Source organism: Capra hircus, chromosome 3 (assembly GCF_001704415.2).
Source record: "Capra hircus breed San Clemente chromosome 3, ASM170441v1, whole genome shotgun sequence".
NCBI lineage: Eukaryota > Metazoa > Chordata > Mammalia > Artiodactyla > Bovidae > Capra > Capra hircus.
The window spans coordinates 46,693,668-46,719,486 of NC_030810.1; the positions used below are offsets into that span (position 1 = coordinate 46,693,668).

The 25,819-nt window shown below is 40.8% G+C and overlaps 1 protein-coding gene and 1 long non-coding RNA gene across 4 annotated transcripts in view; both read right to left on the reverse strand.

The window, feature by feature from the left end:
- The window catches only part of PTGER3 (prostaglandin E receptor 3), a 95,527-nt gene extending 83,313 nt beyond the window's left edge, over positions 1–12,214 (reverse strand). For all 3 annotated transcript variants that reach the window (XM_018045484.1, XM_018045488.1, XM_018045482.1), the window contains exon 1: positions 11,013–12,214. In XM_018045484.1, the coding sequence (XP_017900973.1) occupies positions 11,013–11,906 (894 nt within the window). In that variant the 5' untranslated portion in view covers positions 11,907–12,214. The remainder of the gene's footprint in view (positions 1–11,012) is intronic.
- LOC106501965 lies at positions 13,650–20,464 on the reverse strand. Its single transcript, XR_001295507.2, has 3 exons — positions 19,532–20,464; positions 17,350–17,428; positions 13,650–13,921 (listed from the first exon to the last, which is right to left on the reverse strand). It is a non-coding gene; the product is annotated as an uncharacterized LOC106501965 (long non-coding RNA).

A 25,819-nucleotide genomic window follows, 5' to 3' on the forward strand; every position in this document is an offset into this window, starting at 1 on the left:
TATTAAGTGTGATATGGTGTTTAAGTGTTTTACATATATTATTAGTACTATGTTTGACCATAAACGAGAAAGGAAGAAAGAGAGGGAAGGAGGCAGGAAGGGAGAGAAAGAGAGAGAAAGAACCTCTAAGAAAATTCTTTGTGCCTCTTGCTGCTGCTGCTGCTGCTGCTGCTAAGTCGCTTCAGTCGTGTCCGACTCTGTGCAACCCCACAGACGGCAGCCCACCAGGCTCCCCCGTCCCTGAGATTCTCCAGGCAAGAACACTGGAGTGGGTTGCCGTTTCCTTCTCCAATGCATGAAAGTGAAAAGTGAAAGTGAAGTCGCTCAGTCGTGTCCGACTCCTAGCAACCCCATGGACTGCAGCCCACCAGGCTCCTCCGTCCATGGGATTTTCCAGGCGAGAGTACTACAGTGGGGTGCCATTGCCTTCTCCATTGTGCCCCTTAAAAAGCAATAACTTTCCAATAAGTAAAGGTATTCAAACAAAATGGAAAATTTCACCAAGAATATTCTAGAAATAGATTAAACATTAGATGAGTTATTTTACTAAATGACCTTTTATAAATCAAGAGATTTTATAAGGTCAACCCTCTTCTTTTACAAATATGGAACAGAAGTACAGACAAGCAATACGACTTGCCCAGGATGAAATGCAAATTCCTATTTCTAATCTTCAAGGCAATCTACCAGTGCACTCCTTCCTTCCTTACTCCTCAGTCCTTGACTCATAATATTTCTTGACATTCTCAAACATACTTCAACAAAAACATATTTGCTTACCATTCCTAGCACACCTGGCTCAATTTTTCCCTATGCGCTTCTGCACAGACTTCCACTCCCACTGTCAATTCTATGCCAAGCTTTGTCTCTCCTTTTAAAGCAACACTTAAGGAAAAAAAAAATTTTTTTAATTAATGTCTCTACATTTCCATCTGATCTCAGTACTCAAGGGCTCTGATACCTTTTCTAATTCATAAGGCAGCCTGAGTAATCTTCTTAATACACAAAGCAGATCATTATCACTCCCTCACTCAAAGCTAGTTGTTTTCCAAGATACTTAAGATAAAAATCTATAAACTCTCAAACAAAAATGACAAGGTTCTGCATGGTCTGGCCCTGCCTCCCTTCCTAGCTTTACCTTAAAGCTACTGTTCCTTTTATTCATGCTAATGTACCTCTCTGGCACTCTTTAAGTTCCTCAAATGCTTCCAGCTCTTTCCTACATTGATAGTTTCACACGTTGTTCTTTTTTCCTTAATGTACCAACTTCCAAGATTCACCATAAATGACGTTTTCTTAGGGAGATCCTCTTTAAGCACCCCCACGTTCACCAATGTATCAAAAGAAGGTCCTCCTTGACACTTTGCCAAGGCACCTTTTTCTTGCCTTTATAACACGTCCGTTGTTTTCATGTGGGCTTCCCAGGTGGCGCAGTGGTAAAGAACCCGCCTGCTAGTGCAGGTGACGTAAAAGACACGGGTTCAATCCCTGGTTCGGGAAGATCCCCTGCAGAAGGAAATGGCAACCTACTCCAGTATTCTTGCCTAGAAAATTCCATGGGCAGAAGAGCCTAGAGGACTACAGTCCACAGAGTCGCAAAGAGTTAGACACAACTGAAGCGACTTCACACACACACACATTGGTTTCATGATGTATGTAGGGGGATGCCAGAAGCTGCCCTGCTCTTCCCTGTTCAGGTGGGCAGAGCAAGTCACATTGGAGCAGGTATCACAGAAATAAGAAACATTCAGTGTGGTAAATGTTGACTGAGTTGGTTTTCATAGTGGAAAGTTGTGTGGTACAACAAAGGAAATCCATACAACACCCCCAGTATAAATTGCTGGTTACCTGGAAAGAAGTAGACCATCATAGTTATCATATTTTCTGGGGGAAAATAAAAAGCAGAGAAATATAACCTCCTCTCCCAACATCTGAAGCCAAGAAACTTAGTAGAGAGCAACTTTGGCTGCATTCAGTAGCGGGAAAAGACATGGAATGTCTTAAAAGAAAACTTACTGGCAGAGAAAGACAAACTTGCGAGAAAGTCATCTGAGTACAACCCAGAGCCTAAGGACCCCAGAAGGAGGTTCCAGGCAGTACGTGGCCAGAGGCCAGCCGCTCTCTGGGTCCTTACATTCTAGTACAGTGATTGTGCTTCAGAAAATCGCTGCTGAGCTTCATGGCTGAAGTTAGAGGGTGTGAATGAATGTGACTCCTAACAATGGCGCCCAAGCGCAGACCCATTGCAGCCTGGGCAGGGACATGCTCCATGAGGACTTCACAGTGGCCGTGGACCAGCACTGCCCTTCAGCCCAGACAAGATCAACCTGCAGCAGCTGCACCATGTGGCAGTGAAAGCAACTAGGGTGATGACCAGATCACCCTGGTCATCTGATTGACCAGGTGGTAACCAGCTACATCTGGTTACAAACGTAACCAGGCTGGTAACATTTATTTACTGGATCAATGGTTTATTTTCTGTGGTCTACCTTAGTAGATTGAAAGTTTCATGGAAGAAGCTAGCATGTCTGTTTGGCTTATGCTCAGGGCTACCAAGTACAGCACAGATGGCACCCGGCTCCACAAGGACTGTTTTTCACATGGAACATGACATGAAGACTGTCCCTTAGAGCCAGGTAACTGCTCAATGTCTTTAACCTTACCCTAGTCATCACTGTATCACCAGGGAGGCAGACACGAAGCAAGCACTCAGTACATATTTACAGAATAATTATATAACAATGCATGATCTATTCTGTTCATTTGTATACATTTCTATGATTCTTCTTAAGACGTTTTTGGGTATTTTCCCCCAACATACCTAATATGGTATGTCTAAAAGGGATGATTTTATCTATTTTGAGCCACAGGAAGTCAGAACGGAAAAGAAGGTTAGAGTGATAAGTGTTTTTATTGTACTCACGAGGAAAGGGAAAACCAGAAAGATAGGATGACTTTAATCCTTTGGTAGAAAAGCCAAGATGAGAACCGCGGGCTCTGTGCCTTTTACTCTCTCTAGCCCCCATCTGCTCTTCAGTAGCTTTCTCTTGTTCTTATGAAACAGAGGCAGAGGTCACTTAATCACTGACTGCTGTTGGTGCCTTTGACTGCCAAGGCACTGGATTAATTAGGGAAATGCGGATGTGTGTGCTCTACTTGACCCAAAGTGGTAGTACGTTATCAGGGAAATTTCGAATATCAAGACCACAATGAAAGCTCCACTTTATTAGACTGGTGAATTCTTCAAAACACACTGTATTTTTTAGAATCTCTCTTTCAGTATTTTCAGCATTAACAGCATTACTTCTTTTTCCAAATGCTCATGAGTCATACCAACAGCAACATATTCTCAAGCACAGAAAATAACACACTGAATATTTAGAAAGAGGAACAAAAAGATCAAATCTACTTAAAGGAAATAAAGGATTAGTGAAAAGTATGTTCTTAAAATTATACTTGGTTTTTATTAGATCAATAATTGCTTAAAATAGGCAACTTCCCTGGTTACCCTGTGGCTAAGATTCTGTGCTCCCTATCCAGGGGGGGCAGGTTCAGGGGACTAGATCCCACATGCAACAACTAAGACCCAGAACAGTCAAATATATATATATATACATATATAATATATATGTATATATTATATATATATATAATGTTTTTTAAAAAACTAAAAAAATTGCTTAAAATAAATATACTTCCGGCTCCAACTTGGCCATCTGTCTTTGTATTACCAAGATTTATAAAAATCTTGTTTGGTATAAAATTTATCCTGTACTTATATGATATGACTCTTGGAGTTCCCTTGTGGCTCAGCTGGTAAAGAATCTGCCTGCAGTGCATGAGACCTGGGTTTGATCTCTGAGTTGAGAAGATCCCCTGGAGAAGGGAAAGGCTACCCACTACAGTATTCCAGCCTGGAGAATTCTATGGACTGTATAATCCATGGGGTCACAAAGAGTTGGACATGACTGAGAGACTTTCACTTCACTATATGATATGCTGCTGCTGCTGCTGCTAAGTCGCTTCAGTCGTGTCCAACTCTGTGTGACCCCACAGATGGCAGCCCACCAGGCTCCCCCATCCCTGGGATTCTCCAGGCAAGAACACTGGAGTGGGTTGCCATTTCCTTCTCCAATGCATGAAGGTGAAAAGTGAAAGTGAAGTCGCTCAGTAAGTGTCCGACTCTTCATGACCCCATGGACTGCAGCCCACCAGGCTGCTCCATCCATGGGATTCTCCAGGCAAGAGTACTGGACTGGTCGCCATTGCCTTATCCGTCACTATATAATATGACTCTTACCTAAATCAGCACCTAATTTCTTTCCAACAGAATTAAAGTGAGAAAAATCAAGCCTCCTCTTCTATCTCTGCCACCATCTTTCATTTTTCGGTTTATAGTCCTCAAACACCTATCATAAAAATCAGCAATGGTAAAATAAAACACTGATTTTGAATAGGTGACCAGACCAGCTGCTGAAATGTTCTCCTTGTAAATGATGACCAAGAGAATTCTAGGAGGGCTACTGGATGGGAAAATTACACTTTGTGTTATTTGCAGACTACAAATAATATTAATGCCTTGTCAGGACCTAGACTAACTGTGAGGCAGTTTACAACTGTGTGTTTCTCATGCTTTGGTCTGATTCAAGGTTCATGTAAACTCAGTTCTGGACTGTGAGTCAGTGGTGGAGAATCTGTGCAGCCCCAACACTCTGGATCACCTGTGAAGAGATGAGGACCACCAAGGCACAGGCTCTAGCCTTAAGAGGTCTGCAGAATGATTTGACCTAGGACAGCAACTAAATGCACAATTAACTCGACTCATTTACATGAGGAGAGGTCTGAGCACATGGAGTCCCTGACTGGAAAAACAAGAGACATATTCTAGACAGAGGTCTTCAGAGCATGAGATGGTGGGTACTCCTCCAAGTTCAAGGGAAGGGGAGGTGGGATCCAGCATGTCTTAGCTTTAGAAAGTTAACTGGTAGTTGTGAGGGGGAAAGCATCCCAGAACTGAGAGAATGGTGATGGTGACAGGGGCAGGGAGGAGGGATGAATTACAATACCTTGCAAAGATTTACAAATATTTATCTCACAATATTTACTTGCCTGCTTTCTTAATTTTTTTTTTCTGAAAAGTTACATTCTCCACCACATTTCCCCACCAGTTAATTATAACTAATCAAGCTGTGAACCATCATGTCTCTCTTTTCTCCAGTTTCCTGGGGGAAAGGTCTATCTGAAGATAAGAAGTCAACACTGTCATCTATAAAAAATCACAGTAGTATTCTTAATATGGAAGAAATAGTCTCAACTATTTTCACATACATTTATTTTGCTTTTTATTACAATCCTGTGAAATAAGTTGAGTTGGTGTTTTTATTCCTCTTTTACAGGAAAAAAAGAAAAGTGTTCACAAAGATATCAAGCAAGCTGTTTAAGGTCACACAGTGGATTGTGTTATGTCACTGGAACAAGAACCTGTCTTCTGATTTATGTGCTCAGATATTTACTCAATAGGCTTGTGGTGGACATACCTTGTATGGCTGGTCATCATGATAGTTCCTAGGAAAAGAACAATTTTCCGGGTAGTTACTATATCTGCCCTCAGGAGGTCAGTTAATCCAGAATGTTCAGTAAAGTGTGACTCAGATCAAGACACTGGATCTGCAAGGTAAGTGTTGTGGGACCAAAGAGCTGCAGCCCCCAACCAAGCCTAAAGAGGCCCAAGGAAGGTTCCTCTAACAAAGTCACTGCTAACTTGGGACCTTAGCCAATCCAAGACAGTGACTGCTCGGCAGCTGTCCTGAATGGCTGAGAGGTGAGGTGTAAAGTTGGAAAGTGGAGACAAAAGTGTTCCAAATAAAGGGAGCAGAGTCACTACTCCACACTGTTATTTCCATGTGTGTGTGTACGTGTGCACACATGCGTGAGTATGCATCCCTCTCATTTAAAAAAGTTACACACTGTCCAGTTGTCATTTCTGTTTAAGAATGAATTACTATGTTTACCATAAAATGCTGACATACACTCAGGAGACAAGATATAAGAGGAACCCCAAGAAAAATAACGTCCCTTCTTGGGTTACCCTCATTAATCTCTGAAAATTAGAATTTTACTAGGGAAAAGAAGGACTTAAGAGGCCATCTAATAATTCTCAAGAAGCAAGGCAGGAATTGAAATACAAACCACTTACTTACTTCTATGATAAGGGATTGACAGAAAAGAGGGATTCAGAATATGACATGCTCCAGTTGTAGATTCCAAGAGTTGCCAAGTGTGAAAGAGGTGCATGTAGAACCCTGGTGGACTATAAACGTGCTACCCGTATGTGAGGAGTTTGAAGGAGAACTTCTCTCCCTGCTTTCTAGCTCTGCAAGGCAAGGACTGAAAATCGAACATGACACCCAGTACCTCTCACTACCACCTCTCAGCTTCCCCAGACAAATCATCGATCATCCTCTGTTACAAATGCCTGTAGTGCATATTCCTGAGTGTAATTCCCAGAAAAATGATCCTATGGAAACTTTCATAATTGAGTTATTGACCTTTACAGCTTTTTCAAAGGAGGAAGTCCAATGAGTCACACGTATGCTACAATTCTAGACCATCTGAATGTCTTCAAATAAGATAGCTTAAGAATTTGTTTAATTCCTGGCTCTCTTTAACAAACTCAAGATACAAAAACCTACATTTTAAGCCCTGATTTATCTCATTAATCTTCAAGTTATGTTTGCTTCTGGATATATCACTTAGATAACCTGCCATCTCTTTACGTACAGTGTCCAAAAGCCCAAGTCTCTCAGAAGCCCTCACTCTTCACTTCAGTGCAGTCACTCAATCGTGTTTGATTCTTTGTGACCCCATGGACTGCAGCACGCCAGGCTTCCCTGTCCTTCACCAACTCCTGGAGCTAGCTCAAACTCATGTCCATTGAGTCGGTGATGCCACCTATCTCATCCTCTGTTGTCCCCTTCTCTTCCTGCCTTCAATCTTTCCCAGCATCAGGGTCTTTTCCAATGAGTCAGTTCTCATCAGGTGGCCAAGTATTGGAGTTTCAGCTTCAGCCTCAGTCCTTCCAATGAATATTCAGGACTGATTTCCTTCAGCATTGACTGGTGGGATCTCCTTGCAGTCCAAGGGACTCTCAAGAGTCTTCTCTAACACCACAGTTCAAAAGTATCAATTCTTTGGCACTGCCCCATTTCTTTATAGTCCAACTCTCACATCCATACATGACTACTAGAAAACCCCATTCTTACAAAAGTACAATTGACCAAGCAGTCTCCTTCTCAAATTTCTCATTCTGGGTCATTAAACCATGATTCTCCCAAATAAGAGAAACTGAGCATAACACATGGAAAAAGACCTTAGATATCTATTAGCTCTACTTTTGCATTTTAAGAGGATATATAATTTCCCCAGTACTATGATTAGCACTAGAACTGCTGGCTTTTAGCTAAGTCAAACAAACAAATCAATACAACAGAAAAAAGATTAAAAATAAATTCAGAGTCAAATATCTTGAATTAGAAATCTGGTTCTAATATTCTTAACAATATTCTAATACTGTTACTTTTATAACACTATAAAACACTATTACTTCTGTAAAATAACCTATTGCATCTATTTTTCACATGTAGTGCATTTAAGGCAAATTTTCTATGTCAAAAAATGTCAGTGATTCCTCAAACTTAAAAAACACTACATCTATGTTGCAAAATATCTCCTTGAGTCAAAGCATTCTCTGCCCACATCTGTGGCTATTGAGCAGGGAACTTGCTGGTTCAAGATTAAAGGCAAAGTTCCTAAGGCTGCTTTTATACAGTTTCCAAGTTGTAGATGAGAAACTCTGTTGCTCATTATCTCTTTTCACAGTGTAGATAGCTTTTCGTCTACTATTTTTAAGATGGCTACAGTATTAGTCACTTACGGCTTTAGTATTGTAGCTGTTGTACCTGTTTGAGGAGTGCCAGATGTACAAAAGTACAAACTGCCGTCAGGGCTTCCTCTGAACAACAGCCTCGGGTTATTCCTGCTACTGGAAACTTGGCTATCATGTCAAACAACTGGACTATTTGGTGATTGTAGTTCATAAAAAATCTAATGATAATAAGTCAAACAGATTGTATTGCTGAGCCAATTGACTGATTTCAACAGAATTTGATGCTTTATATTGACTAAGAAGTGTAGGTCATCTATCAATGGTGACACCACTTCCCACTGTATTCTCACTTAATTTCAGATTTTTTATTGTATAGCTTCTGGAGGAAAAAGTTTAAAAGCTTTTGTTTGCACCATAGATAAACCTCTATTTAAACCAGATAAACTGAGCAATGGCTCCTATTTACACAGCAGGAATTTGCAGCAGTTGGGATGTTTTCTTATTATGGTATCTATTCTCTGCTAAGTTTTTCAGCAGTGACAACTGAACATTATTATCATCACATTAGTCCTCCAAGATAAGATACACTCAGAGTCCTTTTAAGTAAGAATTTTGGATAATTAAATTAGTATCCTGTGCCCATTTTTTTTTTAAAGCTAACAGGGAATCTATATTTTATAATTAGGAAAAACATATTAAAAAAAACCCATCTCACTTCAGCATTAATACACTAAAAATTCACTTCACTAAATTCTAGTGTTTTCATTCTTATAATTCCCTAACCTATTAAGAGAGCAGTTTTGCCATTTTCTTTCCTTTGAAATAATTCCAACTTTGTACTGCAGATCTTTCTGAAGATATTTGGAGATTTAACTTCAGTGGTACACAAAACAGAAGACAGAATAATTCCTTTAGCTCAAAAAATACCCATTTTGAAAACCACAAATTTCTTCTCTTTGATATGATCACATGTTGAATTTGTTTAATGTTTTTATGAGAAATGACCCAATAAACTTTGATAAAATACTGCAAACTAATGAAGTTTATATGCAAATATTAATTGAAATTAGGATGAATTCCAAATACAAAGTTTCTTAAGAGTGAGTCTGGTCATCCTAGGCTTCAGTTTTCAGAACTGATCAAAAGTCTTCATAAGGCCACTGTGCCCATCATATTAGAAGCATAGTTTTGAAATAAAAAACACACAGCTTATTTTCTCTCCTACTTAAAAAGAAAGCAACAACTATACGTCTGGTTAACTGTATGAGTAAGCATTTTATTCATATGATTTACCTTTTTCCTTGGATATATAGAGCACACATATAAAGAGTGTGATAGAACTCAAATATGTGGGACTCAAATGACTGTTGTGAGAAATTCAAATATTCTGTTTGCCTTTAAAGCTACATTTATAGTAAAGTGCTTATTATTTAGAATTCTTTTTTTTCTTCTATTTGGCTACCTACACACAGTAGAAGTAAATATGTCTAAAATTGGTGCTGGCTTTGATAAGCCACGGTGATGACATCAGCCTGACTTCTAGCTTCTGGAATGCAGAACTGAGACCTTACAGCGATTTGTGGGCTATGAGGTCCCAACATAACTCTCCTTGTCACCACCTATGATCCATTCCAAGCCAAGACTCCTGCTCTAAATATACTACACAATGAAACAAGAGTATTCTGGAATATCGGTGTTGTCAAATGCAGGAGGTGGGGTGGGGTGGGGTGAGAGGAGAAAAGGAACCACGGTTCTGTTAAAAAGTACAAAGATTTTTAAATTGTACATGGTGTACTACAATGTTAATGTACTTAATATAACTTAACTGCACACTTAAACTAGTGGGAAATTTCATGTTATGTGTATTCTATCACAATTAAAAAAGAAAAGCTCCGGAGTTCCATGGTCCTGCCATAAAGATTCCAAGCTCCCAATGCAGGAGACACTGGTTGGATCCCTGGTGGCAGAACTAAGATTCCACAAGCCCCAAGATACAGATAAAAACTTAAACAAGAAAAACAAACAAACAAACAACAAAAAAACCCAAAAAACCCTATACGTGGGTGGTTTCTGAAAACTGTGCCATGGATTCCAGGAGTTTTTCACAACTGTCTAATAAATTTCTAGGTCCGATATGTCATCTGTTGTAACCCTGTCACAGTGACCAGGTCGCTCTTGCAGGAATATTTACTGAGCCAGGTTGCTGGGGGCCTAAAAAAGCAACCATTCATCAGGAATTAGTAATAGCACTTACACCAAATGTGGAGCTAAAAGGACCGCAGAGGAAAACCTGGAAAGTAAGATTAAGAGCGGGTGTTAGACAAGCAGCATATGGAAATATCACTTGCTCCCGGGCTGTGGGCCCCCCGAGGAGCTGGTAAGTGCAGAAACCTCTACGAAGGGCCTTGCCATCAGCCCCGTGCAGTGACCACAAGGACAAGCAAAGGCTGGTACGAGGGAGTTAGTAGGCCTCGGGGCCCACGGGATGACAGTGGGTTCTGGCACTTCCTAGAGGGCGCAGTGCAATTTCAAAGGACGGAGGCTGGCCAAGGGCGAGACGCCCCTCCACTCTCCTGCCTCGCGTCTGCCTGCTAGCAAAGCGAGCTGCGGCTGCTGCGGGAGGGCGCGCACTAGCTCAGAGGCTGTGCCTGTCGCGGGGCGGGGGCTGGGGGTGGGGCGCCGCTAAAGTACTTCTGCAGAGTGAAAATCAATCGACCCAACGGGCGAGAGGTATTTGAAATAAGGAGAAAACCCAGAGTACGGGGCTAGAGTTGTCATCGCCATTCTATTCAGCTCCTAGTACTCCTGGGAGAAACCAGTTTCTGCACCAGCAGTGAACTAACACCTGGGTATCTTCTTACTCTCTCCGATTAGAATGTGAGCACCCCTGGGGTCTCCAGGCGTGCACAGCCAGAGCCTAATGCGATGCCTAGCACTTGGAAGATGCTCAGCAAGTAAATGAGGAGCTATGCTCTGAAGCCGAGACCAAGACAGCGCAGGCAGAGCCCTCTCCAAAGTTCTCTGCTTGCAGACACGCCCCTGCAGGTGCTGTCACTTTCCAAAGTCTTCACTGCCCGCCGGCGCGCACGCGCCCACCTCGAACTCCCCAAGCCCTGGAACTACCTACCAGCAACGGCGACCAGCAGACCGACAGCACGCACATGATCCCCATGAGCTGGATGGCCGTCTCTGTCGTGATTCGGCCCCATTGGGCGCTGGACTGCGACGCCGTGGCCTTGGCCCTGCAGCGGGACACCAGGGCCTTAATGGTGGCCAGGTTGCAGGCGAAGGTGACCACCAGCGCTGAGAGCCCCAGGATGGCAAAAGCAGAAGCGAAGAAAACGTTGCCCCAATTTTGCCGGGAGTTAGTCCCATTGCCCCCAGGCCCAGTGCTAATGAAGCACCAAGTCCCGGGCCACTGGACAGTATACTGACCTACGCCCAGCACCGGCAACAGGGCGAAGGCGAGCACGGCCAGCCAGACGCCTAGAAGCACGGCGCGGGTGACGCTGGTCTTCATGTGGCTTGAGTACCAGTGCGGCGCCCGGGTGGCCAGAGCCCGCTCGACGGCCATGGCGCTGGCAATGAAGAGCGAGGAGAGCCCAAAGACGGTCATGGTCAGGCCGAAGAAGGTGCACAACCTCCCCGACGGGTCGAGCTGCTCCCAGCGCTGGTGGGACAGGTAGAGGACGATGACCACCGGGCTGGTGAGCAGCTGCCCGACCATGTCGGTGAGCGCCAGCCAGCCGATGCACAGCAGGAACGACTTCTTGCGCTTGCCCTCCCGGCGCCTGTAGCTCTTCGACACGAGCGTTATGGCCAGCGCGTTGCCCACGAACCCGGTGATCATCATGGTCATCGAAAAGGCTACGGACACCGAGCCACAGTCCTCGCTGGGTTCCTGGGGCAGCGTGAGGTTGTTCGGCGCCTCAACGGCGCGCTCGGCCGCCCAGATGCCCGGGTCGGAGTGGTTGAAGCGCGTACAGAAAGGGGCGCTCGCGTGGTCCCGGGTCGCCTTCATACTGCCTTGGAGGTTAGGAAGGGACGGCACCTTGAGAACAGCGACGAGAGCCGGCAGACCCGGCGCGGGAGGCGGCGGCTGTCGGTGGCGACCGGGGCTGGGGCTGGGGTCGCGGCTAGGCTGCCCTCCATGATGCGGGGCGCAGCCGCCGCCTCACTTCGCCACTAAGGCGGCAGCGCCGGGGCTCCCGGGCCAAGCAGGCAGCCGCGCCGTCGGCTCCCAGGCGTCCGGAGGTGCCCGGCGCCTGCTATAAGCCCGAGGGGGGCGGGGCGCCCGTGGGCGTGGGCCAAAGTGCAGTGGGAGGAGGATGCAGAAGCAGCCGAGAGCCTCCCTCCCTCTCTCTCTCTCTTTCCCTCTCTCTCTCTCTTTTTCTTGCTGCGGCTTGATCACTGCTTTGGCCGCCTGGGCTCCGAACACCCTTCCGCCCCTGGAAGACTCCTCTCGAAATGCCCCAGCTCCTGCCGGGGCCGGCTGCCCAGCCAGGCTGCCCCGCGCGGCCCCGCGCCTCCTCAGGTTCTCTGCCAGAGGAGAGTTCGTGGAGAGGCTGGGACTGAAAGGTCTCCCTCGGCTACCCCACCTCAGACAAGTTGCCAAGGTGCCCGCCTTCCTCCTTCTCCATCCACAGACGCTCGCGCAAGGACTGGATCTTCCTCCTGACGCTCTTTTGTAACCCTGGCAAGTGTATCTTACCTACCTGACCCTGAGCAATCTAGGCAAACCACACTCCTGATGCGTAGATGAGCGTGAACATTTTTCCCTTTCTGCTTTGAGACTCTCGCATGATCTTAAGCAGGCCAGGTTGCTCTGTCCCCAGGGGCGCACTGTAACTGTAAAACCAACAGTGCCATAAGATTTAAGGGAATAAGTACAGGAAGACAAAATCAGACTGTCGGATTCAAAAATAAAGAAATCCCAACTACCAACTCCTTCCCTCACCCGCCTAAATAATTCTTCTTCCTTAACATTAAATATGTATATATTAATTAATTTAAAATATTTTAAAAAGTTAGCTAAGGCACAAGGGGCTAGAGGCAGGTAGCTGGCACTCACTATTTCACTGTCTCAGCACATCTGAAATATTGAAATCAAAGGCTGCTAGCCTGCTTGAGTGGGGGGAGGTAGGGCAGAGAAACAAGGCAAACTCTTACAAAGCCATCTTTCTCCACCCTGGACCATTCTTATGCAATTAGGACTAAAAACTGCATTTATATGTTATGAAGGTCTTCACATTTAGTGAAAATGCGCATAATCGCTCAGTAACATCTTTTATTAAGCCAATATTTTATGTTTCACAACCATTTCCCCATTTTTTTCCAGACATCCTCCAAGTATTGTTATTACTCCCCCTTTAAGGTGAGGTAACTGAGGCTCCTGAAGTTAAAGGATGTGCCCAAGTCTTTCAGCAATTCTCCAGTCTCCAACTTCTTATCTGAAGCACAGTATTCTTTACATAGATACCATAACCACTCTCAACAGGTGATAAGACCAGCAGTTCTCAAATCTAGGGAGAGTCTAGTTTTTCTGCCTTTTCATCTTGTCGGGGAAATGGAAAGATTTTAAAAATTATTTTTGAACTTCATTTTTCCTCATATTTAAGAAATTAGACCTAATCATTCAGCTCAGTCATTTCCATCGTGTCCAACTCTGTGCGACCCTATGCGCTGTAACCTGAGGCTCCTCAGTCCATGGGATTCTCCACGCAAGAATACTGCAGCGGGTTGCCATGCCCTCCTCCAGGGGAGCTTCCTGTTCCAGGGATGGACCCCGTGGCATCTCCTGCATTTTCTGCATCACAGGTGGATTCAGTTGGGAATCCACTGAGCCAGTTGGGAAGCCCATTTACTCAGCCCTATGAAGACCATTACTCAGCTTTTCAGAGCAAGACTGGGTCAGTTCAGTTGTCTTTTCCAGCATAGTTGATCTCCTTATTGGATGTAAAATAGTGGTAGGATATGAGAATGGAGTATATTCCCTTGCATTCTTCCTATGCTGTTGTTTTGAGTCTGTATGAGAGTCTGGAAAAAAAAAATCATTATAGGGCTATAGTTTTTAAAGGAGAAAAAGCAAAAATGAAATGTAAACTATTTTAACAACATGCATTAATCACATCACGTTTCATTTTTTTTACTGTTTTTTCTTTTACTTTTTTGAAATTTATTTGTAATGCCATGTGTCTAATGAGAACTAAGAAGGAATAGAGAAGCGGTTCATTTTTTAAATCTTCCCCCAAGCTTTTATTAGTTTTAATTAGTCTCAAACTCATATTTGTGAAAATGTTTTTCTAAAGTGTCATTTGAAAAGTAAAATAATATTCAATGGTATTCTCAGATACAAGTTTTATCCAAAGCATTGGATTGAAAGTACATATCAAAATTTAATGTTACAGCAATAAAACTCTAGTGTAACTGTATATTTATTTTAAAATTTAAGACCTTTCCATGATTTATACATCAAAAAAAAAAAACCCCAAAGCCAATATACAGTGACATCAAAAATTGTTTTATTTGTATTTGACCTCTTTGAAACTTTTTTTTTTACCATTACTGCAGTACATGTTAGACTATATAAAAGTATAAGGGCATGTTAGCCTCTAACTCACCTCTACCAATGCCTTAAATGTATTACATTTCAGAATTTTTGTATAACAATTTACTCCTTTCTGTGTAGATTGCTTCATCTTATCCTAAGTTGTTTGTTTTGTAGCTATTCACCTTGAAAACAAGTAATTTGGAGGATCTGAGGTGTCACTATAGAATGCGGGCACAGAATGACTCCAGATCCACACTTCTTGGTGTCAGAACAGAAATAGTCTGAATTGTGTTGGCCTGAAACATCACCGCCCTCTAGTGACCCAAAGGTTAATAACATGCCATATAATTTCTGAACAATACATGCTTTGCTTAGGGACCTCTGATACTTTTCATAGGGGCCTAACTCATTAATACATAACTATTGTCATTCTGTCTTTGAGTTTCTGTTTAATCAATACTCCAGTGAGGATTAAAGTTATAGAGTAAGGTAACTGAAGGACCACATATTCAAAAACTTTAAAAAAGATTTTAAAGCATGTATTCACCCATTATGTATTTTTAACTGGTATTATGCCTGAGTGATTTTAGTCCATAAATTTAAATACCCTATTGTACCTTACATCTTAAAATTCATGACATATGTTAGTACTTAGCAAGTGCTGATGAATTTATTGTATATACTTCTACTGAACTTCTATTAGGAAATCTTAAAATAGACAAATTTTAAAAAATTAAATCACTGAATAGTCACTGGGAGGACTGATGCTGAAGCTGAAGCTCTAATACTTTGTCCATCTGATGCAAAGAACTGACTCACTGGAAAAGACCCTGATGCTGGGAAAGATTGAAGGCAGGAGGAGAAGGGAACAAGTTGGTGATGGACAAGGAAGCCTGGTGTGTTGCAGTCCATGGGATAGCAAAGAGTCAGACATGACTAACTGAACTGGAAAAACTAATAAATAGTTTCACACAATCAAGCCCTTGATTACCTGAAGATATCTGCAGTTCTTACTCTATAGAGCCAACTACTAATTTCAGGATATTTTCAAGTCATTTATTCAATAAATATTGAGATTTGTCTGCCAGTCTAGTAGTTAAGACTCCTTGCTTCCAATGCAGGGGATGGAGGTTCAATTTTTGGTGGGGGAACTAAGATCTCACATGCTGCGCGGTGCACCCAAAAATAAATAAATAGTGAGCACCCACTCTATGTCAGACACCATACAGCCGTCAAGGACACAAGAAAAACAAAAGTTTTGACATTTATGGAGTTTATATTTTAATGGGAACTCTTTCCTACCCAAAATAACAGAAGAATGCTAAACTCAGTGGCTTTTGTGATTTGTCATGCAAATCAAGAAACCCAATTTTAGAAACAATGTATAGTTTTAAATAAAAAGTGGAAAAATGTGTATTCAGGATCAAATAAGATTTATCTCAGGAACACAAGGTAGATGTAGCTCTCAAACATTAATCAATATAATTAGTAGTTCAACAAAATGGACACTTTTAAGTCTTTTCTAAATCAATTATCTGGATACCCTAAGTCCTTTTTATTGACTGCCTCTTTTCCAAACTTTTGTTTCATTATGTGCCTAGTAATTTTTAACTGAAAACTGGACATTAAAGTTCATATACTGTAGTGACTGTGGATTTCATTTTTCTTCTGAAGATTACTGACTTGGTGGTGATGGGGTGGTCCTTTTGGCAGTTAATGTGCCTGGATTCAAAATGCTAACATTTTCTCTCCTGATAGGCAGCTACTGTTATCTCTTGTCTCTTCATGACTGCTCTTTAAGCCTGGTTTCTTGTGAACTGATCTATCCTATCTAATGCAAAGAGCCAACTCATTGGAAAATACGCTGATGCTGGCAAAAGAAAAAGGGGGTAGCAGAGGATGAGATGGTTAGATGGCATCACTGCCTCAGTGGACATGAATTTGAGCAAACTTTGGGAGACAGCAAAGGACAGAGGAGCCTAGCATGCTACAATCCATGGAATCACAGAGCTAGACATGACTTAACAGTTGAACAACATACCTATATGATTTGTTGGTTGTTCAGTGATGGGGATCATTCTGTCTGGTTTATTTGCTTATAGGGGGTCTCTTCTGATTTCTAGCTGTTCTGTCAGTTTGGGGCTGTGCCTTGGTATTTCAAGCCTGTGAAGCTTCAGCTTGCTTTTTAAAATTAGGTTCCAGGGCGATTCTGTCATTCGCATATAGTTTGGCTGTCAAATGTAGATTTGGGCAGAAGTTCCAGTTCACTCTTTCTGTGGTTCTCATTGTTTGAATTTCCTATTTAAATCTGCAGTGGTTTTTCTCAACTTGAACTCCCATCTCTTGCACTTTTTGCCAATGAGGGCAATTTCTCTACCACTATTTCCTATGAGATAGTCATGAGGATTGGGTATCACCTCAGTCCAAAAGGCCAGAAGTCTTCTTACCCCCGTCAGTTGCAGTTTTTGAGATTAATTTTTTCTCTGTTCTGTGTGCTTTTGAATGCTTTCCAATAAATTTAAATAGTTGTTTTAAATCTTTTAACCAGACTTTATAATTGTTATCTGCCAGACAGTGATATTGGCATAATGATATACAAGCAGTTCAATGGAATAGATGTGTGTGTGCGAGCTCAGTCGTGTCCAACTCTGTGCAACCCCATGATAACTCAACAGGCTCCTCTGTCCATGGAATTTTCTAGGTTGCTATTTCCTTTTCCAGGGAATCTTCCCAACCCAGGGATGGAACCCTTGGCTCTTGTGTCTTCTGCACTGGTAGGTGGCTTCTTTACCACTAACTCCATCTGGGAAGCCCACTTTATATAAATATGTAGTTATATATCTATATAATGTTTATATAGATATATAAATATACAGAGATATAGATACAAAGATATGTATACACACATACATACATAAATGCAAATTCAGTTTCCAGCAAAGTGTTTAAGTAATTCAGTAGTCTTCACAAATGGTGCTGGGAAAACTGGATACCTATATGCAAATAAAAATGAACACAATCCTTATCTCACACCACACACAGAGTATCATACCTTAAATCTATTTAGTCTTAAGACTATAAACCTTCTATATTAAAATAGAAAAACTCTTGTGATTTCTTTACCCTCTCATTGTTACTGGAAGTACTCCTACAGCTTTTTCTTGTCTTTTGAACATCTAACAAACGTGATTATCTCTTTTGGTCATTATATATAGAAATTCTTTATAGTCTTAAATACCAGGAACAATCTAACTTTTTTTTCTTGAATGTTTGGAGCATAATTTTTCTGAATGTTTAGGTTATAATTTTTTATTAGCAGCAATTACATTTTTATATTTATTGGTGTGTACATTTGTGGAGCTTATTTTTATCATGATAAATCCTTAGGAGAGGATTGATAACATCCCAAATTTGTATCCACAGCCTATACTTCCCCTGGAATTCTAGCCTCATTTATCCAACTGACTGTCATCCCACCTGGATAACCCAATAACACCACAGTATGTTCAAATGGAACTTCAAATTTTCTTTCCCATTCCTGGTTATACCTGCCTTCTCTATTGCAATGTATAATAGTGCCATCCACAAACTCAAGCCAGAAATCAAATGGCCATCCTTAACTCTTCCTTTTCCAATCCATTATCCAGTAATATTAATTCTATTTCCAAAATATTCATTCACTGTATCCATCTCCACAGCTACTATCTTGGTTCGGGTCACTGCCATCATTTACCTAATCTACTGCTATTGTTTTTATTTTTTCTTGGTTTTATCATTTTAAATTTTATTGTGACAATAAGCAAAATTTAAATAGCTTAAATTTTATTTTAAACAAATGATTTAGCTGTGCTGTCTTTGTTGCTGTGTGCGGGCTTCTCACTGTGGTGGCTTCTCTTGTGGCATTCAGGCTCTAGAGTGTGCGAGCTTCAGTAGTTGCAGGGCCTGGGCCCCAGGCTCTAGAGCACAGGCACAGTAGCTGTGGTGCATGGGCTTAGCTGCCCCGAGGCCTGTGGGATCTTCCTGGATCAGAGATTAAACCTGTGTCTCCTGCATTGGTGGATTCTTTACCACTGGGTCACCAGGGAAGCCCATATATTTTTAAATGTTGATGATATTTTCTACACCTGTCCTTATTTTCACTTCCAAATTAACCAATATGGACAGGTTGTGGTGTATGACTTCAGAGTTTTCTTTATGCTCATATAAAGATATGTTCACTTACAATACATGGGTTCCTGCTGCTCTGTTTGCCAGCTCTGAATTACAATCTGAGTAAAATATATTTTACTCTTAGTTTGGATCTCCCTAACTAGTAAAGTTAAATCCATTTTCCCATGTCTATTAACTTTCTTGTTGATTTTTGTGCACTGCCCATTGGATTATCATTATGCTATTAATTTGCAGGAGCTCTTTGGATATTTAGATATCCACTACCTGTTTCTCATTTTCCTACCCTATCATTTTGCTTGTTTTTGTCATGTTTATTACCATATGTAGAAAATTTGTTCAGTAAAATGTTTATCTTTCCCTTTATGATTTTTAGGATTATTGCTTAAGAAAGTTAAAGTTTCTCCTTAATTTCTATACTCGTTACATTTTGGAAAATACTGCTTTAATAATCATGTTTAATCAAATAGATTTAAATTTTTACTTTTTAGCAAATAAAGTGGAAGTTTAACTTTTTTTGGTAATTATATGGCTAACTAGCACTATTAAGTAAATCATAATTCTTCTCTTAAATACCATTTTATCATATACTAAATTTCTATATAGCCTAGAATCTAGGTCTTGCTTTCTAAATATCATTCTTCAATAAGAACCACCAGAGCTCCTTGGAGAAATGACTGATGGATGGCTGAGGCAGGGAAATGATGAGCCTACAGCATCTGTATTATCAAAAATCAGACTGCTCAAAAGACAAAAGGATGGTGATGTCAAAGAAACACAGGAGTCAATGTAAAACAGTTCCCAATGGCTAATTGGAACAATTTGACCAATAAAATATATAATGGAATCCGGAATATAATCCAAATGTAAATATACACAGGTCCATACTGATATAAATGAGTAAATAAATGAGTAAAAAAGAGGCAAACCTGCTTAATATATGTAGATACTCCCCTCTCCAGGAACTGAGACATAGTCCCCCTTATTGAGAGTATGCTTGATTTCATGACTTTCAGGCATTTATTGTGCTTTGAGTTTCAGATACTGCATTTTTAGATAGAAGATTGGTGGCAATCCTGCACCATCAGAAAATGGTTAGTATTTTTAAAAATAAGAGTATTTTAGACTTAAGGTATATATATTGTCGTTTTAGACATAATATCACACACTTAATAGACTTTGGTATAGGGTAAACATAACTTTTATATGCACTAGCAAGCCAGTAAGTTTGTGTGAATCGCTTTACTGTGATACCTGCTTTACTGTGGTGGTCTGGAATTGAACCGGCAGTTATCTCCAACGTATGCCTGTGCTTCCAAAGAACACAGTATTAAAAAGAAAATAGTAGTACCTTTATGACGGAGAAATCTGGCAAACCCTGTCTTAACAAAGTGATGGTTAACATCTCCGCTAATGTCATGTGGATACATCTCTTGATATGTGATGAGGAAGTCACTTCACTCCTACAGTAACCATTCCAAACCCCATAACCCCAGTCTAATCATGAAAAGAAAGTAACAGATAAACCCCAAATGAAGATCATTCTACAGGACACCAGAAAAGTACTCTGGTGCTCAGGTATTCTGTAGAAAACCTGGTAAACTGGTGGAAATTAAAGGAAATCTGGAGTTAACAGTAACGTGTGAATATTGGGTTTCTTGTATTCTTGCAAATTATGCCAAATATTAAGGGTACAGAAACTCTGATTATCTTGGCAAGTTTTCTATATATATAAAATTATCCCCCCAAAGATATATAAGGGTGTATTCTTTTCTGTAATCTCTTTATTCCACTAAGTTACTTATATTTCTAGGTGAATAGTTTTGACGGGCTTAGATCACGAACTCTTTATTGCAAAATTCAGACTTAAATTGAAGTAGGGAAAACCACTAGACCATTAAATGACCTAAATCAAATCCATTACAATTATACAGTGGAAGTGACAAATAGATTCAAAGGATTAGATCTGACAGAGTGCCTGAAGAACTGTGGATGGGGTTTGTAACATTGTATAGGAAGCCATGATCAAAACAATCCCCAAGAAAAAGAAATGCAAAAAGGCAAAATGGTTGCGTGAGGAGGCCTTACAAATAACTGAGAAAAGAGAAGGAAAGGCAAAGGAGAAAAGGAAAGATATACCTATCTAAATGCAGAGTTCCAAAGAATAGCAAGGAGAGATAAGAAAGCCTTCCTCAGTGATGAATGCAAAGAAATAGAGGAAACCAATAGATTGGGAAAGACTAGAGATCTCTTCAACAAAATCAGACATACCAAGGAAACATTCCAAGCAAAGATGCGCACAATAAAGGACAGAAATGGTGTGGCTCTAACAGAAGCAGAAGATAATTAAGAAGATGTGGCAAGAATACACGTAAGAACTATACAGAAAAGATCTTAATGACCCAGATAACCACAATGGTGTGATCACTCACCTAGAGCCAGACATCCTGGAATGCAAAGTCAAGTGGGCCTTAGGAAGCATCACCACGAACAAAGCTAGTGATGGTGATGGAATTCCAGCTGAGCTATTTCAAATCCTAAAAGATGCTGTGAAAATGCTGCACTCAATATGCCAACAAATTTGGAAAACTCAGCAGTGGCCACTGGACTAGAAAAGGTCAGTTTTCATTCCAATCCCATTCCAATCCAATCGTGCAGTTCAAACTACTGCACAATTGCGCTCATCCCATATGCTAGCAAACTAATGCTCAAAATTCTCTAAGTTAGCCTTCAGGAGTATGTGAACTGAAAACTTGGATTTTCAAGCTAGATTTAGAAAAGGCAGAGGACCCAGAGATTAAATTGCCAAGATCCGTTGGATCAAAGAAAAAGCAAGAGTTCCAAAAAAACTGCCACTTCTGCTTTACTGACTACTCCAAAGCCTTTGACTCTGTGGATCACAACAACCTGAGGAAAATTCTTCAAGAGATGGGAATACCAGACCACTTGATCTGCCTCCTGAGAAATTTGTATGCAGGTCAAGGAGCAACAGTTAGAACCAGACATGCAAAAACAGACTGGTTTCAAATTGGGAAAGGAGTACATCAAGGCTGTATAGTTGCCCTGCTTATTTAACTTATATGCAAAATACATCTTGTGAAAGGCCAGGCTAGATGAAGCACAACCTGGAATCAAGATTGCCAGGAGAAATATCAATAACCTGAGATATGCAGACACCACCCTTATGGCAGAAAGAGAAGAGGGACTCAAGAGCCTCTTGATTAAAGTGAAAGAGGAGTGAAAAACCTGGCTTAAAACTCAACATTCAAGAAAGATCATGGCATCTGGTTCCATCAGTTCATGGCAAATAGAAGGGGAAACAATGGCAACCATGACAGACTTTATTTTCTTGGGCTCCAAAATCACTACAGATGGTGACTGCAGCCATTAAAAGATGCTTGCTCCTTGGAAGAAACATATGACAAACCTAAACAGCATATTAAAAAGCAGACATTTTGCCAACAAAGGCCTGCCAGTCAAAGCTATGGTTTCTCCAGTAGTAATGTATGGATGTGAGCTGGACTATAAAGCTGAGTGCTGATGAATTGATGTTTTTGAACCGTGGTGTTGAAGACTCTTGAGTCCCTTGGACTGCAGAATCAAACCAGTCAATCCTAATGGAAATCAGTCCTGAATATTCAATGGAAAGACTTGCTGAAACTCCAGGACTTTGGCCATCTGATGCAAAGAACTGACTCATTGGTGAAAGACCCTGATGCTGGGCAAGACTGAAAGCAGAAGGGGACAACAGATGATGATATGGTTGAATGGCATCACAGACTTGACGGAGAAGTTTAAGCAAGCTCAGGGAGTTGGTGATGGACAGGGAAGCCTGGAGTGCTGCAGTCCATGGGGTTGCAAGGAGTCAGACATGACTGAGTGACCAAACTGAACTGAGCTTCATGTAAACAGCATCAAATAGAGCACACATACTTAAACTCCCCAAGTGTATTTGAAGGGTGTTTTTTGTTGCTAGTGAGTTCTGTGTCAATTAGGTCAAGTTGACTGATTTCCCCATTTTTGCCATACAGTTCTATCAAGTTTTGCTTCATGTTTTCAACTATTACATGCATAAACGCTTATGATTGATTATGCTTTTGACTTACGTGATTTATTCCTATTCTTTCCTCAGTTTTTACTACAACTATAGTATTTCCACCCTTTCACTTCCAACCTATTTGTAGCTTTATGTTCACAATAGATTTAAGAGCATATGTGTCTTGCTCCATTTATCTAGTGTGACAATCTCCTTTAATATGGTATTTGAACAGTGGTTGGGCTTAAACCTACTACCATTTTCCATCACGTTTCTTTTTTCTGCCTCCTTTTGCACTATTTGTGATTCCATTTTTTCCCTTTTTAAGTGTATTATGTGTAACTCCTGGTTAGGTTCAGTGGTGCTTTTATAGCATACATCTTATCAAAGTACCTTCAAGATATGTACAACTTTGTTTATAACCCTACAAATGGCTCCATGGCTTCCATTTCCCCCCTTTTGACCTGAGCAACTTCTGCTGTTTACTTGCACCTAAATCTCACAGTCTATTTGCTTTAAACAACTATCTTTTAGTGACTTAAAAAAAAAATCTAATTTTTGTATGAGAGACTCCACTTTGGAGAAGTTTATACATTTGAACGGGTATATATAGAATAGTAGGCCGATTTTTTAAAATACCTTTAAAGATACTGCATGATCTTCTGTTTTTCACTGTTCAGACAGTACTGGCTGTCATCCTTATCATTTCTCTATAAACGACTTTTTCTCTGGCTGCTTTTCATCTTTATCACAGGCTTTCAACAACTTGATTATGAATAGATCTGCTTAAATTTCTGTATCTATGCTTAGACCTTGATACGGAATGCTTTGTGAGAAGCATTTAAACTCAAGGATTTTACATCAAGTGTTTTAGATTCATTTCCATAATTTGGGGAAAATATTACAAGTGAAATTTCCCAATATCCTCTTGGCATTTTTTCTATTGCAGGGTTTTAGTAATGCAGGTGCCCGCACCGGGTTATGCAGCCTGAGAAGTACTTACAGGGTCTTCATTTCTGGTAGAGAATTAACGAGAATACTTTGCAACCTTTCCTCTTTAGTGTTTCTTATGTATTAAGAACAGTGTGATTATACAGCAATGCAATTCTGTAATTCCAACCAAACCATTTACAAAGGTGCAGATATTTAACTTTCTCTGATCATGGTCACTAGTATCACACTAAAATTCTTAAACTCTAATAGCCACATAATCTAAATTACAATAAGATGATTTATCTTTTCTTCTCAGAATTCTGATGTGAAGTATTTAAGCATTGAAAAGGCAACATTTTCAGCAGATTTGAATAACTAGAGGTAATGTCATTAAGAGGATTAATGTAATTACTAATTTATAAGATTTGTGGCATACACATCACTTCCATGTTTTCTTCAGATCTTTAGTTCACTAAAGAGCAAATAACTCCTAATTTCAGTTCAGTCGCTCAGTCGTGTCTGACTCTTTGCAACCCCATGAATCACAGCACGCGAGGCCTCCCTATCCATCACCATCTCCCGGAGTTCACTCAGACTCACGTCCATTGAGTCCGTGATGCCATCCAGCCATCTCATCCTCGGTCGTCCCCTTCTCTTCCTGCCCCCAATCCCTCCCAGCATGAGTCTTTTCCAATGAGTCAACTCTTCGCATGAAGTGGCCAAAGTACTGGAGCTTCAGCTTTAGCATCATTCCTTCCAAAGAAATCCCAGGGTTGATCTCCTTCAGAACTCCTAATTTACATTTCTTATAATAAATGTCCAAATCTTTGCCAATAAAATGAACTTCACTGTTGTAGTTACCAATCAATAATATTTTATGCTATTTTCTATTAAAAGCTTTTAGGGCCTCAAAACCTATTAAATACGGTTGTAGTCTATGTTTACTGTTCTAAAATTTTAAGTAAATATATGACAGTATTTTAATAAACACAAAGGCTTATTTTTAAACTCATTGCTTACTTTGCAAATGACACACTCCAATGTACTTAGTTCCAAGAGTTATACATTCTAAAGGAATTCAATTTACCAATTCATAAGCAAATTTGCTTAGGTTGGTATTTTTGCAGAGACATGTTAGGAATAAACCAAGAGCTTACTAAAATTCTCTTGCTGCTGCTGCTAAGTTGCTTCAGTTGTGTCCGACTCTATGCAACCCCACAGACGGCAGCCCACCAGGCTCTGCCATCCCAGGATCAGAGTAATTCTGTGCTTCTGTCCTTGGGAATATAAAAAGAAACTAAACAAATTTCAAAACATGTACCAGTAAGGCTTGGTTTCCAATCTTCTCTTCAGCTCAGTTCAGTTGCTCAGAAGTGTCCAACTCTTTACAACCCCATGGAAACCTTCTTTTAGCTGTTTACAATAAACCTAAGTTGGTGTTTTACCGGGCTTTCTGCTGGCTTAGATGGTAAAGAATCTGCCTATAAGGCAGGAGACCTGGGTTCAAACCCTGGGTTGGGAAGTTCCTCTGGAGAAGGAAATGGCCACCCACTCCAGTATTCTTGCCTGGAGAGTTTCACGGACAAAGGAGCCTGGCAGGCTACAATCCATGGGGTTGCAAAGAGTTGGAGCCAACTGAGTGACTTAACCCTTTTATGTTGGCATACACCGAAGGCAACAGTGTTTACATGCAATTTCTACAGATTCTATACTACACTGAAACATACAGCTGGATGAGTAAATGCAAACCTTATTAGCTTGTGATGAAATGGAACTATTAAACTGAAAAAAAAAAAAAAAAAAGTCCAGTTTGGCAACTGGCTATCATAACTTCAGAAAGAAAACTCCTGCAACCAAATGTTTTCCAGTAAAGAATAAGCATTTCCTTCAATAAGTATTGGAGGAAAAAGCTGACTGAACTCTTTAAGAAACATGAGATATTTATATTTATTCCCTTGTCAAACACTGGGTGCTAGCTATAGAATGCTGAGCGAGCTAGAAATACTGGGTAAAAGACTTTCAAGAAATTCACCTGAACTATGGAAACTCAGGAATCATGGAGAGCATCTGAGTGTTTTGAATCGAGTCATGAAGATCAAGTGAAAAAGGGATGGTAATGAGATGTGTACAGGGCATAGGAAACTTGCACATAGATGGAAATTTATCACAAGTAGTCAGCATGGCTCATGGGGATAGCTATATAGGCTTTGTGCCCAGTTTGCTGGAACTGGCAGGGGAAAGGGAAGGT